Genomic DNA, 21,854 nt, shown 5'->3' with positions numbered 1-21,854 from the left:
ATATTGGTAGGACAAACATTATTTTCAGGAATTCTGACTTAAAAACACATTTCGTAACATGACAGTTACAAGTTTTTCACCAACAAGACAGATCAGGGAAATAAGGCAAAGGAAAGCTTCCTAACATACATATAAAACATCTCTAAACAAAATAAGCAGGACAAAGTACTAGTGACAGTTTCTTCATCAGTAAAATAAAAATAATATGTAGCTTACTGAGCAGTTACAAGGATTACTAGATCACTTATACAAAGCACCTAGGATAGTCGTTGGCATATAATAAGAGCTCTAAAGTATTTATCAGTAAGATGACTTTTAAAATTCCCTAATACTCAGGGCATCTGGGTGGCTCAGTAGGTTGAGCGTCCAACTTTGGCTCAGGTCATGATCTCGAGGTTTGTGGGTTCAAGCCCCAAATAAGGCTCTGTGCTGACAGCTCTGAGACTGGAGCCTGCTTCGGATTCTGTGTGTGTGTGTTTGTGTGTGTGTGTGTGTGTGTGTGTGTGTGTATGTCTGCCCCTCCCCTGCTCGCTCGCTCACTCTCACTCTCTCTTTCTCAAAAATAAACATTAAAAAATTGTTTTTTAATAAATAAAATTCCCTAATACTCAATTAGTTAGAAAATTAGCAAACTAGATAAAATTAGGATAAAAGATTCAGTTGTTTCTGTTGTTTACTTGTCAATTATTAAGAGTGTAGGTGTGTCTGGTTGGTTCAGTCGGTAAAGCATGTGACTCTTGATCTCAGGGTCAAGGTCGTTGGTTCAAGCCCCACGTTGGGTGTAATGTTTAGTTAAAAAAAAAAAAAGAGCATATGTCCTGTTCAAGCAAAAATGTGAAGTAGAAAATACCAGATGAATTAGTTTCTGCTTTAAGAAATAGGCTATTTTCTCAGTCACTATCTTGATTATATGACATCACACTTGACTGGAAACAAACTAAGTAGAATCTGAAATATGTTAAATATGCATTAGACGGAAATAGTAAAAAATAAACAAATAAAACAAATTTTCTAAAAAGAAGGAACTAGTTAACCAAAATTTATCAACCATGAAATCTTCACCTTGTCTTTTGGACAACAAATTGCTTTAGATCCTGAAGGATGTTTCCTGTTTTTCGTCCAACTTCTAAATACAAGTTTGGTCGATCAAAACCAGTACAGGTAATCTGAGGATTCTTCAGTTGTAAGCAATGGATGATGTCTTCCCGGATTAAAGAACTCGCAGTAGCAGTGACTGCAACAATTGGAACCTGAATGAAATAAAATTGATTTTTCAGAAAGGAGAGCACTCATTAATTCCCAACATTTCTACTACCTTCTTACAAAGAGACTGGAAAACAATTATAAGAGTAACAATGTTAAAAATGTAACTTTAAAATTACCTTTTCAAAGAAGAAAAAGAAAAGTTCCTACTTACTTGTTTCTCAGCCTTCATACATTTACTTTGTAAAAATCAGAAATCATTTGGGGTGCCTATGTGGCTCAGTTGGTTAAGCATCGGTCTCTTGACTTTGGATCAGGTCATGATCTCACCATTTATGAGATTGGCACTGACAGTGAGGAGCCTGCTTGGGATTCTCTCTCTCTTTCTCTCTCTCCCACTCCCTCTCTTTCTCCCTCTCCCTTCCCCTTCTCTCCTCCCCCACCTGTGTGCATGCATGCACTCTCTCAAAATAAACAAAAAAAAATCTTAAGGGGCACCTGAGTGACTTAGTCGGTTAAGCGGTTAAGCGTCTGACTTCAGCTTAGGGCATGATCTCACAGTTCACAAGTTCGAGCCCCAAATCAGGCTCTGGGCTAATAGCTCAGAGTCTAGAGCCTGCCTCGGATTCTGTGTCTCCTTCTCTCTCTGGCCCTCCCCTGACTGCTCGCTCTCTCTCTCTCTAATATACATAAACATTAAAAAAAATTTTTTTTAATCTTAAAAAAAAATCATAAATCATTTAAATAAAACACTAAATCCATAACATTTTTCAATACAATCTACCTATTTATTAGCTATCTAACTCTTCATTTATTATTTCTCAAATACTTAATATATTTATAATGGTGCTGATATAAACAAGGGATATGATATGCTGTATTTTTTATTAATCTGTAATTCACAATTCATAAACCCTTTCATTCACTGAAAATCTAACTATACAAAGCAGTAAATATTTGTCTCCTATTTTATATATTGGTTTATGGCTTCTCAGATCTAGAAACACAGCTCTTTTTTTTAAATTTTGTTTTTAATGTTTTTTATTTATTTGTGAGAGAGAGAGAGAGACAGCGTGAGCAGGGGAGGGTCAGAGAGAGAGGGAGACACAGACTCTGAAATAGGCTCCAGGCTCTGAGCTGGCAGTCAGCACAGAGCCCGACGTGGGGCTCGAACCCACGAACCGCGAGATCATGACCTAAGCGAAAGTCGAACGCTTAACCGACTAAACCACCCAGGTGCCCCAGGAGATACAGAATCTAAAGCAGGCTCCAGGATCTGAGCTGGCTGTCAGCACAGAGCCCGACGTGGGGCTCGAACCCACGAACCGCGAGATCATGACCTAAGCGAAAGTCGAACGCTTAACCGACTAAACCACCCAGGTGCCCCAGGAGATACAGAATCTAAAGCAGGCTCCAGGATCTGAGCTAGCTCGCAGAGCCTGACATGGGGCTCGAACCCACAAATTGTGAGATCATGACCTGAGCTGAAGGCAGACGCTTAACTAACTAAGCCACCCAGGTGCCCCTGGAAACACAGCTCTTAATGACCTGGATAACCTCTCTCCAGTTTACTAAGTTAATCATGTTTTCAGGATACCAAGAATAAGAGGGTTTGGTTTGTTTTTCTAAATAGTATGATATATGAGTGGACAGGCAATGCATTTCTGAAAATAAGAAGTTAAGCATGGAACAGGACACCTCGTGAAGAAGTTAATAGGAAAGTCAGGCAAAAGCACAGCATGGTAGTAACAAATAACTGGTGTAGAGTCAGTTGCCTGAGTTCAAATCCTGCCTGTCACTAATTTGGTGGGAGATTTTGAGCTGTTTATTTCACTCTCTAAACTTTGGTTTCCTCATCTATAAAATGGCAACCATAACAGCAATCTCATAAAGTCACCGTGCAGACCAGACAACGACAGGACATGTAATGTGCGCCATGTAATACATGGTACACGGTAAGCACCCGAAAAGTTGCAGTCATTACTGACGTCATCACACCACCAGAAAGAGTTGTATATGAAAGCTCCAGAGCCACAGGCACTAATCCCAGATTTGCCACTGACTTCGGCAAGGGTTTCTCTTGGCCTCAGTTTTGTTTTTTGTTTTTAATATGATATGTAGTGGGCTCCGACTCTCTTCTAACTCAGATATTCCCATGTTGCCACTAGAAACGCCCTATGCCAGTGACCTGCTAAAGATGAAAAATCACCGTAAATGTACTCGTTTGCCTCTAGTGCTCTAGAAAGTCAAAGTTAAGAATGCTGCTTCCACAACTAGAAAATAAGAGGAATATATTTTATGTTTTAATCTTTTTAATGTTTACTTATTTTCGAGAGAGAGAGCGAGCGAGCACGAGCAGGGGAGGAGACACAGAATCTGAAGCAGGCTCCAGGCTCTGCACTGTCAGCCCAACGCAGGGCTCAAACCCATGAGATGTGAGATCATGACCTGAGCCGACATCGGACCCTCAGCTGACTGAGCCACCCAGGTGCCCGTGGAATGTATTAAATTGTAAAAAACAATAGCTATTTCCTTTTACTTCAGAAATGAATATAATCATTTCTCTTAGAAGTCTGTGGTACCTTATGACATTTAAAATTTATAAATGAGAGTGACGCCTGGAAATAGCACACAGGCTGGTTATGAGACCAGGTGATCACACCTCCTGGTTTCCGGGGACACTCCGGTTTATGATGTCTTCACAGCATAAATATTAATAGCTTGGAATCTCTAACATGCCAAAGCAAACTGATTTGGGCAATAAATTACGGTGTCACTTAGTCATATCAAGTTCTTAATTCATGAAAACTCCTACTCTTCAAGTTGGAGACTTTAGCTTCTTTGAAATAAGTACTGAGTTTTGTTAAAACAGGCAAAAAATATAAATTAATCTTGTGACTCTAAATTTAGGAAGGATTCACTCATAGACTTCACTGGTATAGCACCTACAGATTCAAAGCAGTATAACTATTCCATCTGCTTCTAAATTTGGGTCGTGTTGCTAATTCTCACTCAGTACTGCATAATATCATGCTTCATTCACACATTCATTCACTCAGTCACTCAGTCCAAGTAATTACTGAGCGTGGTGTGCCATCTTGGGGAAAGGCTGGGGGAGGAAGTAATGGAAAGAATCAGCATGTCTCATGGATCTCACAGCTCCTTCTCCTTGAATCTTAAAGAATTTTAAGACTGGTGTAGAGCTTTCTGCCTAGTTGCTCTTTCTGAGACTCACTTTGTCTGATTCTCTCCACATGGGAATCTTTATGCCAAGTGGTTCAGTGATTTCTCTGCTATTTTTAAACTCCTAGAAATCATATGGTGTGAAGCGGCATCAGCTGTCCCCCTGTGACTGTAGCTAGAAAGAGGAGAAGAGCACAGAGAACCGTGAGGAAAACAAGAGTCCTACAACCACCAGGTGGCATTTCTCACCACCTAGCGAATCAACAGGATTTGTGGAAACGCTAGAGGGGGAAAGGTTTTCTCAGCCATTGCTTGACAAACACCGTGTGCTATACTGAATCATCACAAGAATTGAAAATGATGCAACGGAGTCCACAGCCAGACATAATAAAAGATTTAATTCACCACTGAAAAGTGTTTGAGAACTGCATCAACTACTTAAAACTCCTCTAACACAATCCTTTTGGAATCAAAGGCCTAGGAAAGGATTACAGAAAGCAATCTTCCTATTTTCCAAAAGCTTACTTTAAACCATTCTAAATTAATGGAAGCAGACCTTGAGGCACACTGAACCTACTGACTTCCACCATACAAATATCTTTTTCTTCTATTATACTATTAACTACTATTAACATTGCTAATATTTCTATATTATTTGTACTGTTCCACACATCATTTACTGTTTGGTACTATTGCTTCTACTTTTATAGGTACAGATCTAAACTCCTTTACTGGACTATGAGCTACTTTAGGGTAGAAACTATACCTATGTTTTCTACTTCTTTCAAAACACTTGCTTGAGAAACTAGGACAGTGTCCCATGTGAAACTACAGCCCAACTCCACCACTATCTGCGTGGGAAGGTGACTTCTCTGATTCTTGGCTTTCTCATCGGAATTCATTTATTCCTTTAGCCAAGTATTTATGAAGTATCCACTATGTACCTAGTCCTATTCTAGATGATATGAGCAAAATCATCAGCAGCCTGTCCCCATCAAGAATATCCTAGTGGGGACACATAGACAATAGACAAAATGTAATACTGTAAGTTAAACAATGGTAAGTGCTTTTAAAAGTTAGCAAAGAAATAGTAGGAATACTGAATGTTGGAGGGGGGGAATTAATTTGAAATTTTTAATATGGTGGCCCAGAAGGCCTAAATGAAAAAGCAGTATTTCAGCCAAGACCTGAGAAAAGTAAGGGATCACCCCATGTGAATTATCTGGGTGAGAGGTATTCAGGGAGAGGGAAGAGAGGGAACAAAGCCCTATTGTGAGATCATGCTCGGCTGAAGAATATCAAAGAGAATGTTGTGGCCAGGACCCAGCAAATAAGGAGACAAGTAGAGAATGAAGTCCAAGACAAAATGGAAGACCAGATCACATAAGACATGGTAGGGAGTTTTGTCATTATTTAGGGCTAAATGGTCCACTGCTAGAGGATTTTCAGTGGACCTATCTGACTTATTATTCTAAAAGGATCACTCTAGATGCTGTATTGAAATAGATTGTGAAGGAGGAGAAGAATGAAAGGAGGAAGACCAATGAGGAGCCTACCGCAATGGAGATATGGAGATGGTGGCTAGTACTAGGACAGTGACAGGAATCAAGAGAGAAATTATTAGGTTCTCTATATATATCCTGAAGATCTCATGAGATTTCCTCACTGTTTAAATGGCTGGAGGAACAACCAACTGGCTCAGTGGGTTAAACTCCTAACTTGATTTCAGCTCAGGTGATGAGCCCAGGGTGGTGGGTTCAAGCCCTGAGTCGGGCTCTGTGCTGACAAATCCTCTCTGGGGATCCTCTCTCCCTCTCTCTTTCTGCCCCTCCCCCCACCTCTCAAAAATAAATAAATAAAAACATTTAAAATAAAAAAATTTTCAACTCTCTTTTTCTTCCTCATGCTCTATCCCACGTTTATGTATGTAAGTTTATTTATTTTGAGAGAGAGAGGGAAAGAGGGGCAGAGAGGGAGAAGGGGAAGAGAATCCCAATGCAGGGCTCGATCTCAGGAACCATGAGATCATGACCTGAGCTGAAATCAAAAATTAGATGTATAAGTGACTGAGCGACCCAGGCACTCTGAAGAGTTGAAAAATTTTGGCCTGAGCACCAGAAGGATAGGCTACTATTAAATGACACGGGGGAGGGGTGCCTGGGTGGGTTGGTGAGTCAGGTGTCTGACTCTTGGTTTCAGCTCAGGTCATAGTCTCATAGTTTGTGAGTTCGAGGCCCACAATAGGCTGTGTACTGACAGTGTGTAGTGTGCTTGGGATGCTATCTTCCTTTCTTTCTCTGTACATGCTTGCTCTCTATCTCTCTCCCTCAAGAATAAGTCTGAGATGCCTATGAGGTATCTAAGTAGAGAGATGTTGAGTTTTATAAAATGGTTAAAATAAAAATAGTGATAATACCAAATGCTAGCAAAGAGGCAGAGAAACTGGATCATTCATACCCTGCTGGTATTAACTGAATGGGGGATATACATTTGGGAGTCGTCAACATATAGATGGTATTTAAACTCATACGTTAGATGAATGACCAGGGTGGGTTAAGTGCAGAAAGGAGAGTAAGTCCAAAACTAAGGTTTCAGGCATGCCAGTGTTAAAAGTGCAGGGAGATGAGATGAAACAAGCAGAAGAGACTGAGTATGAAGAGACTGGAAAGAAGGAAAAGAACCAGGAGAATGTGCTAACCTGGTGACAGATAATGATCATGCTGGCTTGTTTTAAGGATTACCCAAGATGAAAGCACTGAACCAGGGCCAGTCCCATAGTCTAGTTTGATTCTCTCTCAGTATATACTTGTAACTGGTACATTCAAGTTTTTTTCTTGGTTATTTTATTATTTTATTTTATTTTAATGTCTGCTCTAACCAAACCTTTATGAGGAGAGCTAACAAAAACAAGCTCTCAATTTTGCTACCTAGGGGTGCCTGAGTGCTTCAGTTGGCTAAGTGTCCGACTTCGGCTCATGTCATGATCTCACGGTTTGTGAGTTTGAGCCCTGCATCAGGCTCTGTGCTGATAGCTCAGAGCCTAGAATCTGCTTCAGATTCTGTGTCTCCCTCTGTCTCTGCTCCTCCCCTGCTCATGCTCATGCTCTGTCTCTCAAAAATAAACAGACATTAAAAAAATATTTTTGAATAAAAAAATTTTGCTAGCTAGAAGCATAATTAATATGCAGCAGAAATGAACTACACTCTACCAAAAGAAATAACAAACAATCTCTAACACTTTTTACTCACATCACTGTTAAATCTAGAACTCAGAAGACACGATAGCTTCACTACTGTGTGGCAAATCTAAACATGAATCAACCTTGTTCATTCATTCAAAATTAATACAGTAGACTAGAGAACCCAGAAACAGATTCATCCAAATATACCCAAATGATTTTTAACAAAGTGTCAGAAGCAATTCAATAGAAGAGGGACACACAGACATTTCAACAACTGGTTTCAAGCAACTAGACAACTACAGGCAAAAAAATGAACCTCAATTTAACCTCACATGTCACACAAAATTTAATTCAAAGTGGATCATGGACTTGAAATCTTCAGGATCTAGGGTTACGTGGAGAGCAAAATAAAAAAAAACTGATAAACTGGACTTTATCAAAACTAAAAATGTTTGCTATATGAAAGCCACACTGAATAGAATGAAAAAACAGCTACAAATTGGAAGAAAATATTTACAAACCATATATCTGACCAAGGAGTCATATGTATCTACAATAAAACACTTTAATAGTAAAAAACAAAAACAATTAAATCAGGCATTTTACAAAAGAGGTCATTAGTATGTAAGATGTCATCATCAGCCATTAAAGAAAGAAAGAAATGCAAATTAAAAAAAGCTAATCCTCCACATTAACATATGGTATATCTGGGTGGCTCAGCCTGTTGAGTGTCTGACTCTTGATTTCAGCTCAGGTCATGATCACTGGGTTTTGGGATCAAACCCTGTGTGGGGCTCTGTACTGAGCATGAAGCCTGCTTAAGATCCTCTTTCTCCCTCTGCCTCTTTCCTGCTCTGGCTCTCCCTCTCTGTCTCTAAAATAAAATTAAAAAAAAAAAAAATTGTTTTTCATGGCTAACACAGAGGCACCTGGGTGGCTCAGTCGGTTAAGCGCCTGACTTTGGCTCAGGTTATGATCTCATGGTTCATGAGTCTGAGCCCTGCGTTAGGCTCTGTGCAGACAGCTTACAGCCTGGAGCCTGCTTCAGATTCTGTGTCTCCCTCTCTCTCTGCCCTTCCCCCACTTCACTCCATCACTTCATCTCTCTCTCTCTCTCTCTCTCAAAAATGAATGAACATTTTAAAAAATGGCTAACATAAAAAACACCAGTAACACCAGATGCTGGCAAGGATGAAGAAAAACTGAGTCACTCAAACACTGCTGGAAGGAATGTAAAATGGTACAGCCGCTCTGGAAAACAGTTTGGCAGTTCCTTAAAAAACTGCACATGGTGTGCTTGGGTGGCTCAGTTGGTTGTGCATCTGACTTCAGCTCAGGTCATCATCTCACGGTCTGTGAGTTTGAGCCCTGCATAGGGTTCTGTGCTGACAGCCTGGAGTCTGCTTTGGATTCTGTGTCTAACTCTCTCTCTGCACATCCCCTGCTTGTACTCTGTCTCTCACTCTCAAAAATAAACATTAAAAAAAATTTTTTTAAACAAACAAAAAATACTGCACATGCACTTACTATAGGACTAGCAACTGCATCCGTGGGCATCTACCCCAAAGAAATAAAAACTTATGGTCACAGTTTTTTCACACACTTGCCAAATGAAGAACTTCTGGGTTGACATTTGTGTACAACCAATGTGTACAACCATTTGTGTGTACACAAATGTCACAGCAGCGCTGTTCATAATAGGCAAAAACTGGAAACAACACAAAGGTCTTCAATAGGTAAATGGTTAACTTCGTACAGCCATACAATAGAATACTATGCAGCAATAAAATGGAACTTTGGATTCACATACTAACTTGGGCAGATCTCAAGGGAATTATGCTGACTGAAAAAAAAGAATTCACATAGGTGACAGTATCATTCCATTTATATCACACTCTCAACATAAAATTATAAAGATGGAGACCAGATGAGTGGTCACCAGAAGTCAGGGTGAGGGGTTGGGGGGTGGTGGGTATGGCTGGAAAAGGAAAGCTTCAGGAGTCTTGTGCTAACAGAGCAGTTCTGTATCTTGACTGCAGTGATAGTTTTACAAATCTACATATGAGATAAAACTGTACAGAACTCCCATACGCACACACATGTACTTATAAAACCAGTAAAATAAGAATAAACTGTGGAGACTAACTAGTTTTGACGTTACTAAGGTTATACAAAATGTTACCACTGGGGAAACTGTGTGAAAGGTACATAGGCCCTCCCCCTCTTGTACATTGTTTTTACAACTGCCTTTGAATCCATAATTTTTTTTAATTTATTTATTTATTTCTAGGAGACAGAGAGAGAGACAGCGTGAGCAGGGGAGGGTCAGAGAGGGAGTCAGACTCTGAAATAGGCTCCAGGCTCTGAGCTGGCAGTCAGCACAGAGCCTGATGCGGGGCTCGAACCCACGAACCGTGAGATCATGACCTAAGCCAAAGTCAGACGCTTAACCAACTAAGCCACCCAGGTGCCCCGAATCCATGATTTTTTAATATAGAAAATAAACTGTTGCCATTACTTTCAGTTTTCAAGCCATTCATATAAAACATGCCATTCACGTAGAATACTCATGTAGAAATTTGCTATTCTTTATAATTAGGGAAGAAGTGGTGTTCCAATACTAAAAACTTTACTGAAACCTCTTTAGTTCATTTTTCAGGTTTTCAATATGATGCAAGAAAAGGTAACCATTCTTTCACAGCACCCTAGAGGAAAAGGACACTTGCATAAGAGCTCACTGAGAACACATGGCAGACTAAACATGGTTCTAAAGTAATGTCTGCCGGGATGCCTGGGTGACTCAGTTGGTTAAGCATCCAAATTTGGCTTAGGTCATGATCTGTCAGTTTGTGGGTTCAAGCCCTGCATCGGGCTCTGGGTTGACAGCTCAGAGGCTGGAACCTACTTCAGATTCTGTGTCTCCCTCTCCTGCCCTCCCCCACTTGTGCTCTGTCTCCTTCTCTTAAAAATGAATAAATGTTAAAAAAAAAAAAAAAAAAAAGAATAAATGTTGAAAAAACAATTTTAAGTAGTGTCTATGTTCTACAGGTCAAATATGGCCCATGGCCTTGTTTTGTTATGGCCCACAAGAAAATAGTTTTTATAAATTTTTTTAACTTTATTTGTTTTGAGAGAGGGGGTAAGAGGGTCAGAGAGAGAGAGGGAGAGAGAGAAAGAATCCCAAGTAGGCTCTGCACTGACAGTGCAGAACTCACGAACTGACAGTTTGAACTCATGAACTGACAGTCTGAACTCACGAACTGATAGATCATGACCTGAGCCGAAGTCAGACACTTAACCTACTGAGCCACCCAGGTCCCCCAGTTTTTACATTTTTACAGGGTTTTGAAACAAATAAACAAAGAACAATATGGCACAGAGACCATACATGGCCCATAAAGCCTAAAATATTTATTATCTGGTTCTTTCAGAAAATGTCTACCAATCTCTGCTTTGTAGTATTCCTCAATAACTTACAGGCCAACCTTAGAAGAAAGCCAGTCAGAATTTTAAAAAAATCTTCCCCCTGCTTTCACCATCCATTTGCCCTTTCACTGAGAAGTCTTCAGCCTAATGACAACTCCCCGATTCTGGACTCTTCTTTGTTAAGAACGTAATTTCAAGACACTGCACTTGGCAAACTTACCGTGGGGAGTGTTTTCTTTAGGGAGCCCAAAGTCCTGAATGAATTTCTGAAATCATGTCCCCATTCAGAAACACAGTGAGCCTCATCCACAGCAATAAGTGTGATACCTATAAGAGTGAAAAATATAAAAACAGGGAAAATAAAGTTCATAAAGAGGCAATAAATTCATCTAAATCAATATCACCTTTACTTCAAATATATAAATATCACAGAAAGGAAAATAAATAACAAATCAAAGTATTTGGTTCATAGAAAAATATAAGCATAAATGATATCAGGGAACATCAAAAGTCATTATGAGAATAGAGGATGGGAGATACATGGATAAAGGCCTATGGTTAAAAGAAGGAAACTTGGATTCAAACAACATTATTTATTACATTTCAACTTTCATCATTATTCCTCAAAGAAATGAGTTACTTACTATTACTTTGTCCTCAAAACTATCACTCATGAACCACTTGCAATGACAGTGTCTTAAAAAAAGAGAAGCTGAGTTTTTTCCCCCTCTCTCTTAGGTAATACTTTCAATTTTATCTTATCGATTAACTGTCAAAAGAGACAGAAAGAGCACATTCCTACTGAGATGAAGCGTATCATTGTCCGTGATGGATCACATATCATACTGCAGAGAGCTGCTCTGAAATGCCAATATTGGAAGACAGGATGACATCCACATTTTCTATTATAAGATGATAAGAACTAAATCTCGGTATGTACCAAGTAAGTAAAAAGGAATGCAATTCGTTCTTCCTTCCCCTAGCAACTCCTACACTCTGCCTCCCATCACACACCCACAATGAAACAGAATCAATAGTGTGTAGTAATGCATTTCAGAAACAGGCTTTATTGTATAACCATCCATTAAAATGTCTTTAGATATTTCAAAGTAATGATAGCCGTGCTTTTGCCTTCCATTACCAAATTAATGCTTAAGACAAAAATAATTTTGTCCTTCATTACTTGATACTTATTTGAGTATTAATCATTTTCTGCCATTAGGAGGGTGATTATAAATATGTGTTCTAGAGTCAGACTACCTGGAGGTAGAACCCGGCTCCAGCACTAACATTTGTATTAACTTAAACAAATTACTTAAGCTTCTGGTTGTCAATTTCCCACAAATAAAAGGTAGATAATAATAGTACTTAACATTTTTTACTTACTCTGAAGATTAAAGTAGATCATTCACATAAAATGCTAAGACAGGGCCTGGCATAAAAGCTCAATAAAAAAGAAAATACACTACTACAGTTATTAAATGTTCACTACGATCCATACCCTTTTCTAGGAAAAGATCAACAAAACGTACTCCGTAACCTTGAAAAGCTAACACTTCTACAAGAAAAGTCAGACAAGCAAATAAACAATTACAGTTCACTGAGATTACCAAATAACAATAGAGATGAAAGAGAAAGCAAAACAATAAAACCTACTAAATATGAATACAGGCTGATTAGTATCAAAATTCTCTGGCTGCTACTGCATAGCTGGGAAAAACCTCAATGTTACCACTAATTTGAGCTTTAGAAACTAAATGACCCAGATTTTAAATTAAATAGGTTAAAACAAACATGACGGCTCCTCTTTTATTTTAAAACCTTCCTTAAAATTACAGCTTTGACTAACTACCTCTTAATGGAGCTGAAATTTGTCCCTTACCATTAGTTTCACCAAGCTTTTGCTAACTTTCATGTTATTTTTTAAAAATATTTATTTATTTATTTGAGAAAGAGAGAGAGAGAGAGAGGCAGAGAGAGGGAGACAGAATCCCAAGCAGGCTCCATGTCTTCAGTGCAGAGGCCAACGCAGGGCTAAAACTCACACACCATGAGATCGTGACCCGAGCCAAAACCAAAAGTCAGACGCTTAACAAACGGAGCCACCCAGGCGCCCCACCAATTTTCACTTTAAATTTGCAAGTCCAAGTGTCTGCCCAAGTCCTATACATATTTCATTTTGGCTTATCTGCCACTCAAGCTTATTTCTAAAGTCAAAAGACAATTACAAGTCTGTTTGGTTTTAAGGAGTCTCCATATAAAATTATGTTTGCTACTTCTGTTATACACGCATACTACTTAAATAATGTAACATAAAAGCATAAACCTGATTAGTTAAATGTCAAACTGCTGTACAAATGGAATTCTGAGCAGATTCACATTTGCAAGCATTTTACAATTTCCTGCAAACAAAAGCGAAAGAAAAATCTTTCAAAAAGAATTTATCCCCTTTTGTTTAACATTGAGAGTCAACCAAAAAGAGCATTTTCATCCGTCCTATGCAGTGTTCTGCTCTAAAGGCTGCAGTGATTCATAATTTAATCAATTACAAAAAAAAATAGAGAATTATAACTAGTTGTCAAAGGATCTAAGCAAATCTTTAAGCTAATAACCAATTAATTCCATCACAGAAACAAAGCAAATATTAAAATAGAACAAAACATATCCAGCTCACCATAAATACAGATCCTCACTTTTGCTATAAAATCATAAAATTCCTATACCTACGGTATTCAGGCTTACTCTGAAGTGTAATATCCTTAAGAATTCCACACAATTGAATAGGAGACACAACAAATTTGTCTTTCATTAAAATCAAAAATATGCCAATAGGGGATACAATGTTGATAATATGTCTTTGATAACATATTTAATCAAACGTCAGCTTCTGTCCTCATTCTTTTGTTAGTATTTAATGCATACTAAAAAGATACAAATTTGTTTTCATTATATTATTACAAAAACTATTAAATGTATTCCTACAATTATATGCTACTAACCAAGCAGTAAATGAGATGGTGCAATACTGAAAATTTATCTATTCAGAATTATTTTAATATATAATTATTCAATGAGATCAAATAATATTAGAAAACTAAGACCGGTTAGTTGAACTGAATGTCTGAATGATGAGCTATGCTATGATTGCAACTCTTGGATAGCTTATTCTAGCCATCAAGAAGAAAAAAAAGCAGACAAAAATTTTTAAAGTACAAAAAAAAATAGGGCACCATCTGTTGACTAATTCTGTTATTTACATTTTCTAGGAAATAAGCTCTGATATACTATGTAACTTTTAAAAATCATACTCACTGGTGGCAAATAATCAAAGTTACTGTGGTTTTCAAGCCTGACTGCAAATCAGAATCTCTAGTGAAAAACCACAGGGGTCAGGGCCCCACCAAAGGCATGTTGAATCAGAACTTTCAAGTTTAGAGGATACTACATTTTTCTTAAGTTTGAAAAATGATTCTCATGAACAAGGGTGGAGAACTACTACATTGATTTAATTCAGATTCAGAATATGAAAAAAAGGAAATTATAATTTCATAGAATCTAAAATGCAACATTCATTTAATAATATATTTAAGTTCCTACTATGTGCCAGGGCATTTTTTTCCCCCAAAAAGTTTATCATCTAGCAGAAGAAAAGAGATCTATTAACAGGCAATTATAATACAGAAGCCTAATTTCTATGACAGAAGGAATTATAGGTACAAAGAATAAGACAGGGAAGACACCAAGTTGAAAAGTCAGAGATTTCCTGGAGGAAATAATGTTTGAAATAAACTTTAACAGAACTGCAATCCAATATCCATCCATAAACTTAATTTTAAAGGATAACTCGGGGCGCCTGGGTGGCTTAGTCGGTTAAGCGTCCGACTTTCGCTTAGGTCATGATCTCGCGGTTCGTGGGTTCGAGCCCTGTGTCGGGCTCTGTGCTGACTGCCAGCTCAGAGCCTGGAGCCTGTTTCAGTCTGTGACTCCCTCTCTCTCTGACCCTCCCCTGCTCACACTGTCTCTCTCTCTCTCTCCTAGAAATAAATAAAACATTAAAAAAAAAAAAAGGATAACTCAATTAAATAAGCACTTATAAAAAGATCCTATCCTACTACTTACCAATATTAGCCTCAAGTTGCTGGAATAGGCTCAAGTTACCTGAAGAGAATTCTGGAGTTACGTACACAATCCGATATTTGCCTCTGTAAAACAAACAAACAAAAGAAATAGAAAAGGATATATACAATAAGAAAAATAATCATCTAATGAATTACAACTTAAAACCATAATACCTGACAAATTTGTAAGTAATACATTATACCACTCAAAACTAAATGAACATTACATGTGCGTGTATATATCCACATACATTAGTTCTTTGACTCCTCTTCAACACATCAAAATAAAAAGTGGCAAAGAGTACTCAGGACATTAGAAGCCTGGTCCTGATTTCCAGCAGTCTAGCCCTGAAAACTATAGTGTTTGAGTTAAACGGTCAAGCCTATGGTAAACCTTCTATGTGTTAGCAATCCACCCACATACCATCCTTCCTTCTTGGAGAACTACAACCCATTACCCTACCACTGACTCCCTCCCCGTGTTTAAACCCACAGTGCCCATGCTTCTCCTATGTATTTTGCTCTCTTGCCTAAATATGTCTTCTTGGGCCAGGGTTCAGCACTGTATCAATGTCACATCAATTGGTCTCTGACCTAGAATCTGGGGTTCCAACCAAGAACAACTAGTCAGTCTCTACAAATGACAAGACCTGTAATATGTGAAAAAAGCAACTGCAGCGCAGTCTTCTCTATCTTGTGACTAGAAAAGCAGAAAATGCTTATCTTTTCCGAGACAACAACGAAGAAGACACAAAGAGGCTATGGATAAAAAGAAAGCCCTATTGTATTTGTGATACCCAATTCAAAGTCTCTTCCTAAGAGTTGGCTAATTTGTGTTCAGTGTGACCCACAAGACCTTCCTATACCCTTAATATAAAATTCATTATTTGCTTAAGCTAGCTTGACTTTTTTCTATTCTGGGCAGACAGAATCCTAACTAAACAATGTTTGTAATAAAGTTTAGGTCTAGGGCATTTAAAATATATAGAGTCTCCTTTTCACTCTAAGTGAAGACATAAAGTTAAATAGAACGAAAACTTAATTTCCTATATAAAAAGACTTAAAAATATTTCATCTACTATGTGCTAGGCATAGTGCTTTCATTAGGAATTAGGAAGAGAACAATTAGGAACAAAATAGATATGCTTTTATTCTCATGAAATTAATTCAATATTCTAATTAACATAGGAAAACAGTATAAATAACAAGTTCTGAGGTCAGCCTGCCCAAGGTCTGAATCTCATTCTACTTCTTACAAGCTAAGTGATCTTAACTTCAGTGTGCCTCAGTTTTTTCAGTGTAATATAGTAATAATAATTATAAAGACAACTAATTCAACAGATATCTACATTGAAGTTAAAGCCAATCAAATTCCAGCTGGCATGTAGGTTGAAAAGGTAATTTTGAAATACTCAAGGAGTGCTCATTTTGGCAGCATGTATACTGAAATACTTATGGAAACACAGAGGATCTAGAAAAGACAAAAAAAAAAAAACAAACTTTGAAACAAAAGAACAAATTAGAAGACTTGTGCCACCTGATTTCAAAGCTTATTACAAAGCTACAGTAATCAAGACACTAATCCAGACAGGCAGATTGATAGAACAGAGAACAAGATTATAGCAAAAGACCCATATGTATCTAGTCATTTTATTTCTGACAAAGGTGCAAAGGCAATTCAGTAGAGGAAGGAGAGTTTCTTCCACAAATGGAGCTGGAACCAATTGGATATCCTTAAGAGAAAATAAGTTGTAATCAGTAACTGATACAATACACAAAATTTACATTAAATGGGTAATAGACCTAAATGTAAAACTTAAAACTGCAACACTTAGGAGAATATATAAAAGAAAGTCTTTGTGATCCTTAGATAGGCAAAGGTTTCTTAGATTCCACACCAAAGGCAAAAAATCCATAAAAGAACAAACTGACAGGCTGGACTTCAAAATGAAAAACTGCTGCTCTTCAAAAGCACAGTTCATAGAACGACAAGAGAAGTCACAAACTAGAAATGTTTGCATGTACCAAGTAAAGAATTTGTATTCAGAATATATAAATGATTACCAAAACTCAGTAAGCGAAAAAAACGACAATAAAGAATGGGCAAAAGACGTAAATAGACGCTTCCTCAAAGAAGATCCACAGATGGCCAAAAAGTACATGAAAAGATGTTCAATTTCAGTAATCATTAAGGAACTGCGAATTAAAAACACACTGAGATTCTATTAGAATGGCTAAAATTAAGACTGGCCATACCAAGCAATGGCAGAGAGGAGGAGGGATTAAAACTCTCAGATTCTGCTACTGGGAATATAAAATGGTGCAGTCACTATCAACAAAGTCTGACAGTTTCTTTTTTTTTTTTTTTAATGTTTTTTATTTATTTCTGAGAGAGAGAGAGACAGCATGAGGAGGGGAGGGTCAGAGAGAGAGGGAGACACAGAATCCCAAAGAGGCTCCAGGCTCTGAGCTGGCTGTCAGCATAGAGCCCGACATGGGGCTTGAACCCATGAACTGTGAGATCATGACCTGAACCGAAATCAGACGCTTCACTGACTGAGTGACCCAGGCACCCCAAAGTCTGACAATTTCTTAAAAAGTCAACATAGAATTACCTATGACCCAGCATTTCCACGCATAAGCATATACACAAAGCATGAAAACATATCTTCATATAAAAACTTACACACTAATGTTCATAATGCAATTATTCACAATGGCCAGAAGTGGAAACAACCTAAATGTCCATCATTAATGAGCGGTTAAACAAAGTATGTTATGTCTGTACAATGCAATATTATTCATCCATAGAAAAGAAATAAAATACTGACAACTAAAGCTAAGTGAAAGAAGCCAGACACAAAAGGCCATACACTGTAGGAGTCCATTCATTTGAAATGTTCAGAATCGGCAAATCATAGAAACAGAAAGTAGATTAGTGGTTTGAAGGGGTGTCGGGGGGTGGGGGGAAGGAATGGACACTGGGGAGTGACTGCTTAATGGATACTGAGGTTTTTTGGAATAATGAAAATGTTCTGGAATTAGATGGTTAGATGGATAGTACAAACATGTGAATGTACTAAAAGCCAGTGAACTGTATACATGTAAATTGGTTAAAATGGTGATTATTATGTAAATTTATCTCAATCAGAAAAAAAAGTTAAGCATATATTCACCATATGATCCAGTGATTCCACTCCTTGGTTTATACCAATGAACACATATGAACACATAGCAATGAACACATAAATGAAAACATGTCTATATAGAGACTTGGATACAAATGTTCAGGGCAGCTTTATTTGTAACAGCCCAATATTGGAAACAATGCAAATGTCTATCAACAGTTGGACAGATGAAACAAAATTATGACAATACCCATATGACGTAACCTAGTCAGCAATAAAACAGAAATAAACAACGGATACATGTAACCGCATGGATGAATTTCAAAGTAATTACGCTGTGTGATTTAAACCAGACAAAACATGAGCACATATCGTATGACTGGTTTTTTTCATGTGCAATTTTAGAAGACAGAAGCTAATCTAGAGTGACAGAAAGTAGATCAGTAGTTACCTGGTGAGTAGGGTACAGAAGGTAAGGAATAAGTGAAAGGAATGCATTACAAAGGGTATAAGTAAACACTGAGGATGATAGAAGGTCAGCATCTGGATTGCAGTGATGGTTTTGTGGGCATTTATACGCCAAACTCACCAAATTAGACATTTTAAGTATGTAAAATTATTGTACGTCAACTATACCTCAATAAATTTAAAATGTTTAAAATGAAAGAAAATGTATGTTTTAAAAAAGATTTTATAGGGGCGCCTGGGTGGCTTAGTTGGTTAAGCGTCCGACTTTCGCTTAGGTCATGATCTCGCGGTTCGTGGGTTCGAGCCCCGCGTCGGGCTCTGTGCTGACTGCCAGCTCAGAGCCTGGAGCCTGTTTCAGTCTGTGACTCCCTCTCTCCCTGACCCTCCCCTGCTCACGCTGTCTCTCTCTCTCTCTCCTAGAAATAAATAAAACATTTAAAAAAAAAAAAAAAGATTTTATAGGAACGTTCACAGCAGCTTTATTAGTAATAGCCCCAAACTAAAAATAGCTTAGGCATCTACTATTAAGGAAATGAAAAAACAAACTGTGTTTCATATGATGACATTTCATTCTGATATAGCAAAAAAACTATGGATACATGCAACAACAGGAAGGATTCTCAAAACATTTTGCTGAATGAAAGAAGTCTTACACAAAAGTTTTTATTGTATGAATCCATTTATATGAAGTTCTAGAACAGAGAAAAAAGTATGGTAGAAAAAATTAGATAGTGGTTTGGTTTAGAATGGAGACAGAACGACAGATTAGGAAGAGACATGAAGGAACTTTCTAGAATGACAGTAATATTCTATATCTTGATAGGGGTTTAGGTTATACATTTGTATGTATTTATCAAAACTCAATAAATACCTGTGTATATGTGTGCATATTAAGATATATACAGTGTTAATATATATACACACATATTTTTGTGCATATGTGAGACTTTATTCTTGTTAGAAATTATGCCACGATAGGACTAGTGAGGCAAGAGATTTAGAATCCAGTCCCTGCTCAGCCATGAATTCATTGAGTGACTTTAGGCAAATTACTTACTCTGGGCCTCAACTTCCTCATCTGTAAAAATGAGACAAAAGTAGATACATATTCTACTTCTCTTTCAAAACCAAAATTTTACAATTCTAAGACTACAATGCTAAATTCACAGTCTGAGAACTAAATATAATAGATTTCTTTAAGTTTTAAAGATTTTTAAAATTATCAGTTCTGCAAATGTACTATAAGACAAAGTACTTTTTAAAATCAGGAATATTTTGTCCATGCATTAAATAAAATTCTCTCACATATCATAGACACAACCACATGATCAGAAATCATATAAGTTACTCACAATTTAACATCCTCTAGAACATTTTTTGATTGTGCTGATCCCAGAAAACAAGCTGGAATGTTAGACATCCTATAAGAAGAAAAACAAATATGCTGGAGCCATGTATACACTACAAATACCAACTTCATTCTTAAGAAATAAAGAAATAGAATGATGAACACTCCTCTTCTTTGCAATCCTTACTCTTTTTATAACTCACTAATTTAATAAACAAATTCCTTCAAAGGCCATAGTAGAAAGCAAGTTGTTAAGGCAGGTTTTTCAAAAAGATTATAAACTCAGGTTAAAGAGGTTGAACATGTTTCTGTAACTAAAAATTATACTTTCATGTATACACTTCATACCAAGCTAAGCAAAGGTAACCAAAAGAGGAAAGAATTTTGAGATATGAATGTAAACTGGCTTAGTGTTTGCTGTTACACAAATTTTTATTGGGGCCATCTTGTAGCCTTGGATTATAGAGAACTCAAGAAAGAAGGTATGTCCTTCTACCAAAGGGTCATTTATCACCAATAAAGATAGAGCAACATTCACAGAAATGTGTTACTGGGAACTAGATTTTAACAGGATAGATTACATATTTCCTTCACGGAAGAAAACAAAAACCACCATTACTTACTTAAGCTGGAGCACTTGGTCTTCCATCAAAGAAATAAGAGGAGAGATGACTAGGCCAATTTTGCCTGCATATACAGGTGGGTACTGGAAGCACAAACTCTTTCCATATCCTGGAAATAAAAACAATACACTGACAGAATAAAAATAAAGCATTGGTACTTCGATTTCTTCTTACAACGTAGTTGGGTGAGATGAACGATCACTACTAACATCTTATCCTCTTATCCTCCTAAGAGCTAATTCATGCATAAATTTGAGCATCTAATCTCAGATCACTCTCTTCTGAATTTTAAGCCATTTGCATTTGTATTTATGTTTTGAGAGTTCAGTGAAAGATTACACCCTTCAAAACCGCGCCTGGGTGGCTTAGTCGGTTAAGCGTCCAACTTTCGCTTGGGTCATGATCTCTCGGTTTGTGGGTTCGAGCCCCGTGTCGGGCTCTGTGCTGACTGCCAGCTCAGAGCCTGGAGCCTGTTTCAGTCTGTGACTCTCTCTCTCTCTCTGACCCTCCCCTGCTCACGCTGTCTCTCTCTCTCTCTCTCTCTCTCCTAGAAATAAATAAAAACATTTAAAAAAAATTTAAAAAAAAACAAAACATTAGGTTTTGTATTTTAGAAGGCTACATTATTACTTGAGTACAGCTTACCAGTTGCCATCACAACAACATTATCTCTTCTTTCTTCTAGTACAGAATGAATCACCTTCCACTGAACCCTGGAGGGTAAAAAGCAAAAGGTCTTTTTGTTTTCCTAAAAAGAAACCAAGAAGTTGAAACCTGTTTAATGTTTTCACTACTTCCAACTGAATTTCTTTTACATTTTTGAGCTTCGATACAAAAAAAATGTATAAACTCTGGAACTTTAAAACAAAGAGCCTCATGTGGTCAAGCTCCCATTCAAGCTGACTTCACAACTATGAGTTTCAATTGGTACATGCATTAAATCTCATGATATATATATCTAAAGTATAAAATAAATTCTATGCTTTGTACTAGAAATCCAGTAGAATTATTACTGATTTAAAATAAATAAAAGAAATGCTCTGGGGGCAAGGACTGCCTGAGAAGGGAAATGAGGGAACTTTCTGGAGTGATTGTAATGTTCCATATTTGACTGAAGGTTTAGGCTACATGGATGTGTGCCTGCACACTTAAGATGTGCAAATGTATACTTAAGG

The 21,854-nt window shown here is 37.5% G+C and overlaps 1 protein-coding gene and 1 long non-coding RNA gene across 5 annotated transcripts in view; one reads left to right on the top strand and one right to left on the bottom strand.

Annotated features, from left to right (window-relative positions):
- Positions 1 to 21,854, bottom strand: part of WRN (WRN RecQ like helicase) — a 141,170-nt gene that overhangs the window by 59,003 nt on the left and 60,313 nt on the right. For all 4 annotated transcript variants that reach the window (XM_039220865.1, XM_039220879.1, XM_039220886.1 and 1 more), the window contains 6 exons: positions 21,325 to 21,392; positions 20,680 to 20,788; positions 20,061 to 20,129; positions 15,114 to 15,196; positions 11,215 to 11,321; positions 1,063 to 1,250 (listed from right to left, as the gene is read on the bottom strand). In XM_039220865.1, the coding sequence (XP_039076796.1) occupies positions 1,063 to 1,250; positions 11,215 to 11,321; positions 15,114 to 15,196; positions 20,061 to 20,129; positions 20,680 to 20,788; positions 21,325 to 21,392 (624 nt within the window). The remainder of the gene's footprint in view (positions 1 to 1,062; positions 1,251 to 11,214; positions 11,322 to 15,113; positions 15,197 to 20,060; positions 20,130 to 20,679; positions 20,789 to 21,324; positions 21,393 to 21,854) is intronic.
- On the top strand, positions 5,718 to 21,608 carry LOC120222886. The gene is made up of 3 exons (XR_005526135.1): positions 5,718 to 5,779; positions 11,733 to 11,937; positions 21,365 to 21,608. It is a non-coding gene; the product is annotated as an uncharacterized LOC120222886 (long non-coding RNA).

Source organism: Hyaena hyaena, unplaced genomic scaffold, assembly GCF_003009895.1.
Source record: "Hyaena hyaena isolate Hyena2069 unplaced genomic scaffold, ASM300989v1 scaffold_17, whole genome shotgun sequence".
NCBI classification, from domain to species: domain Eukaryota; kingdom Metazoa; phylum Chordata; class Mammalia; order Carnivora; family Hyaenidae; genus Hyaena; species Hyaena hyaena.
Note: the sequence above shows the minus strand (reverse complement) of the source record. Positions and strands in the feature narration are given on the sequence as shown.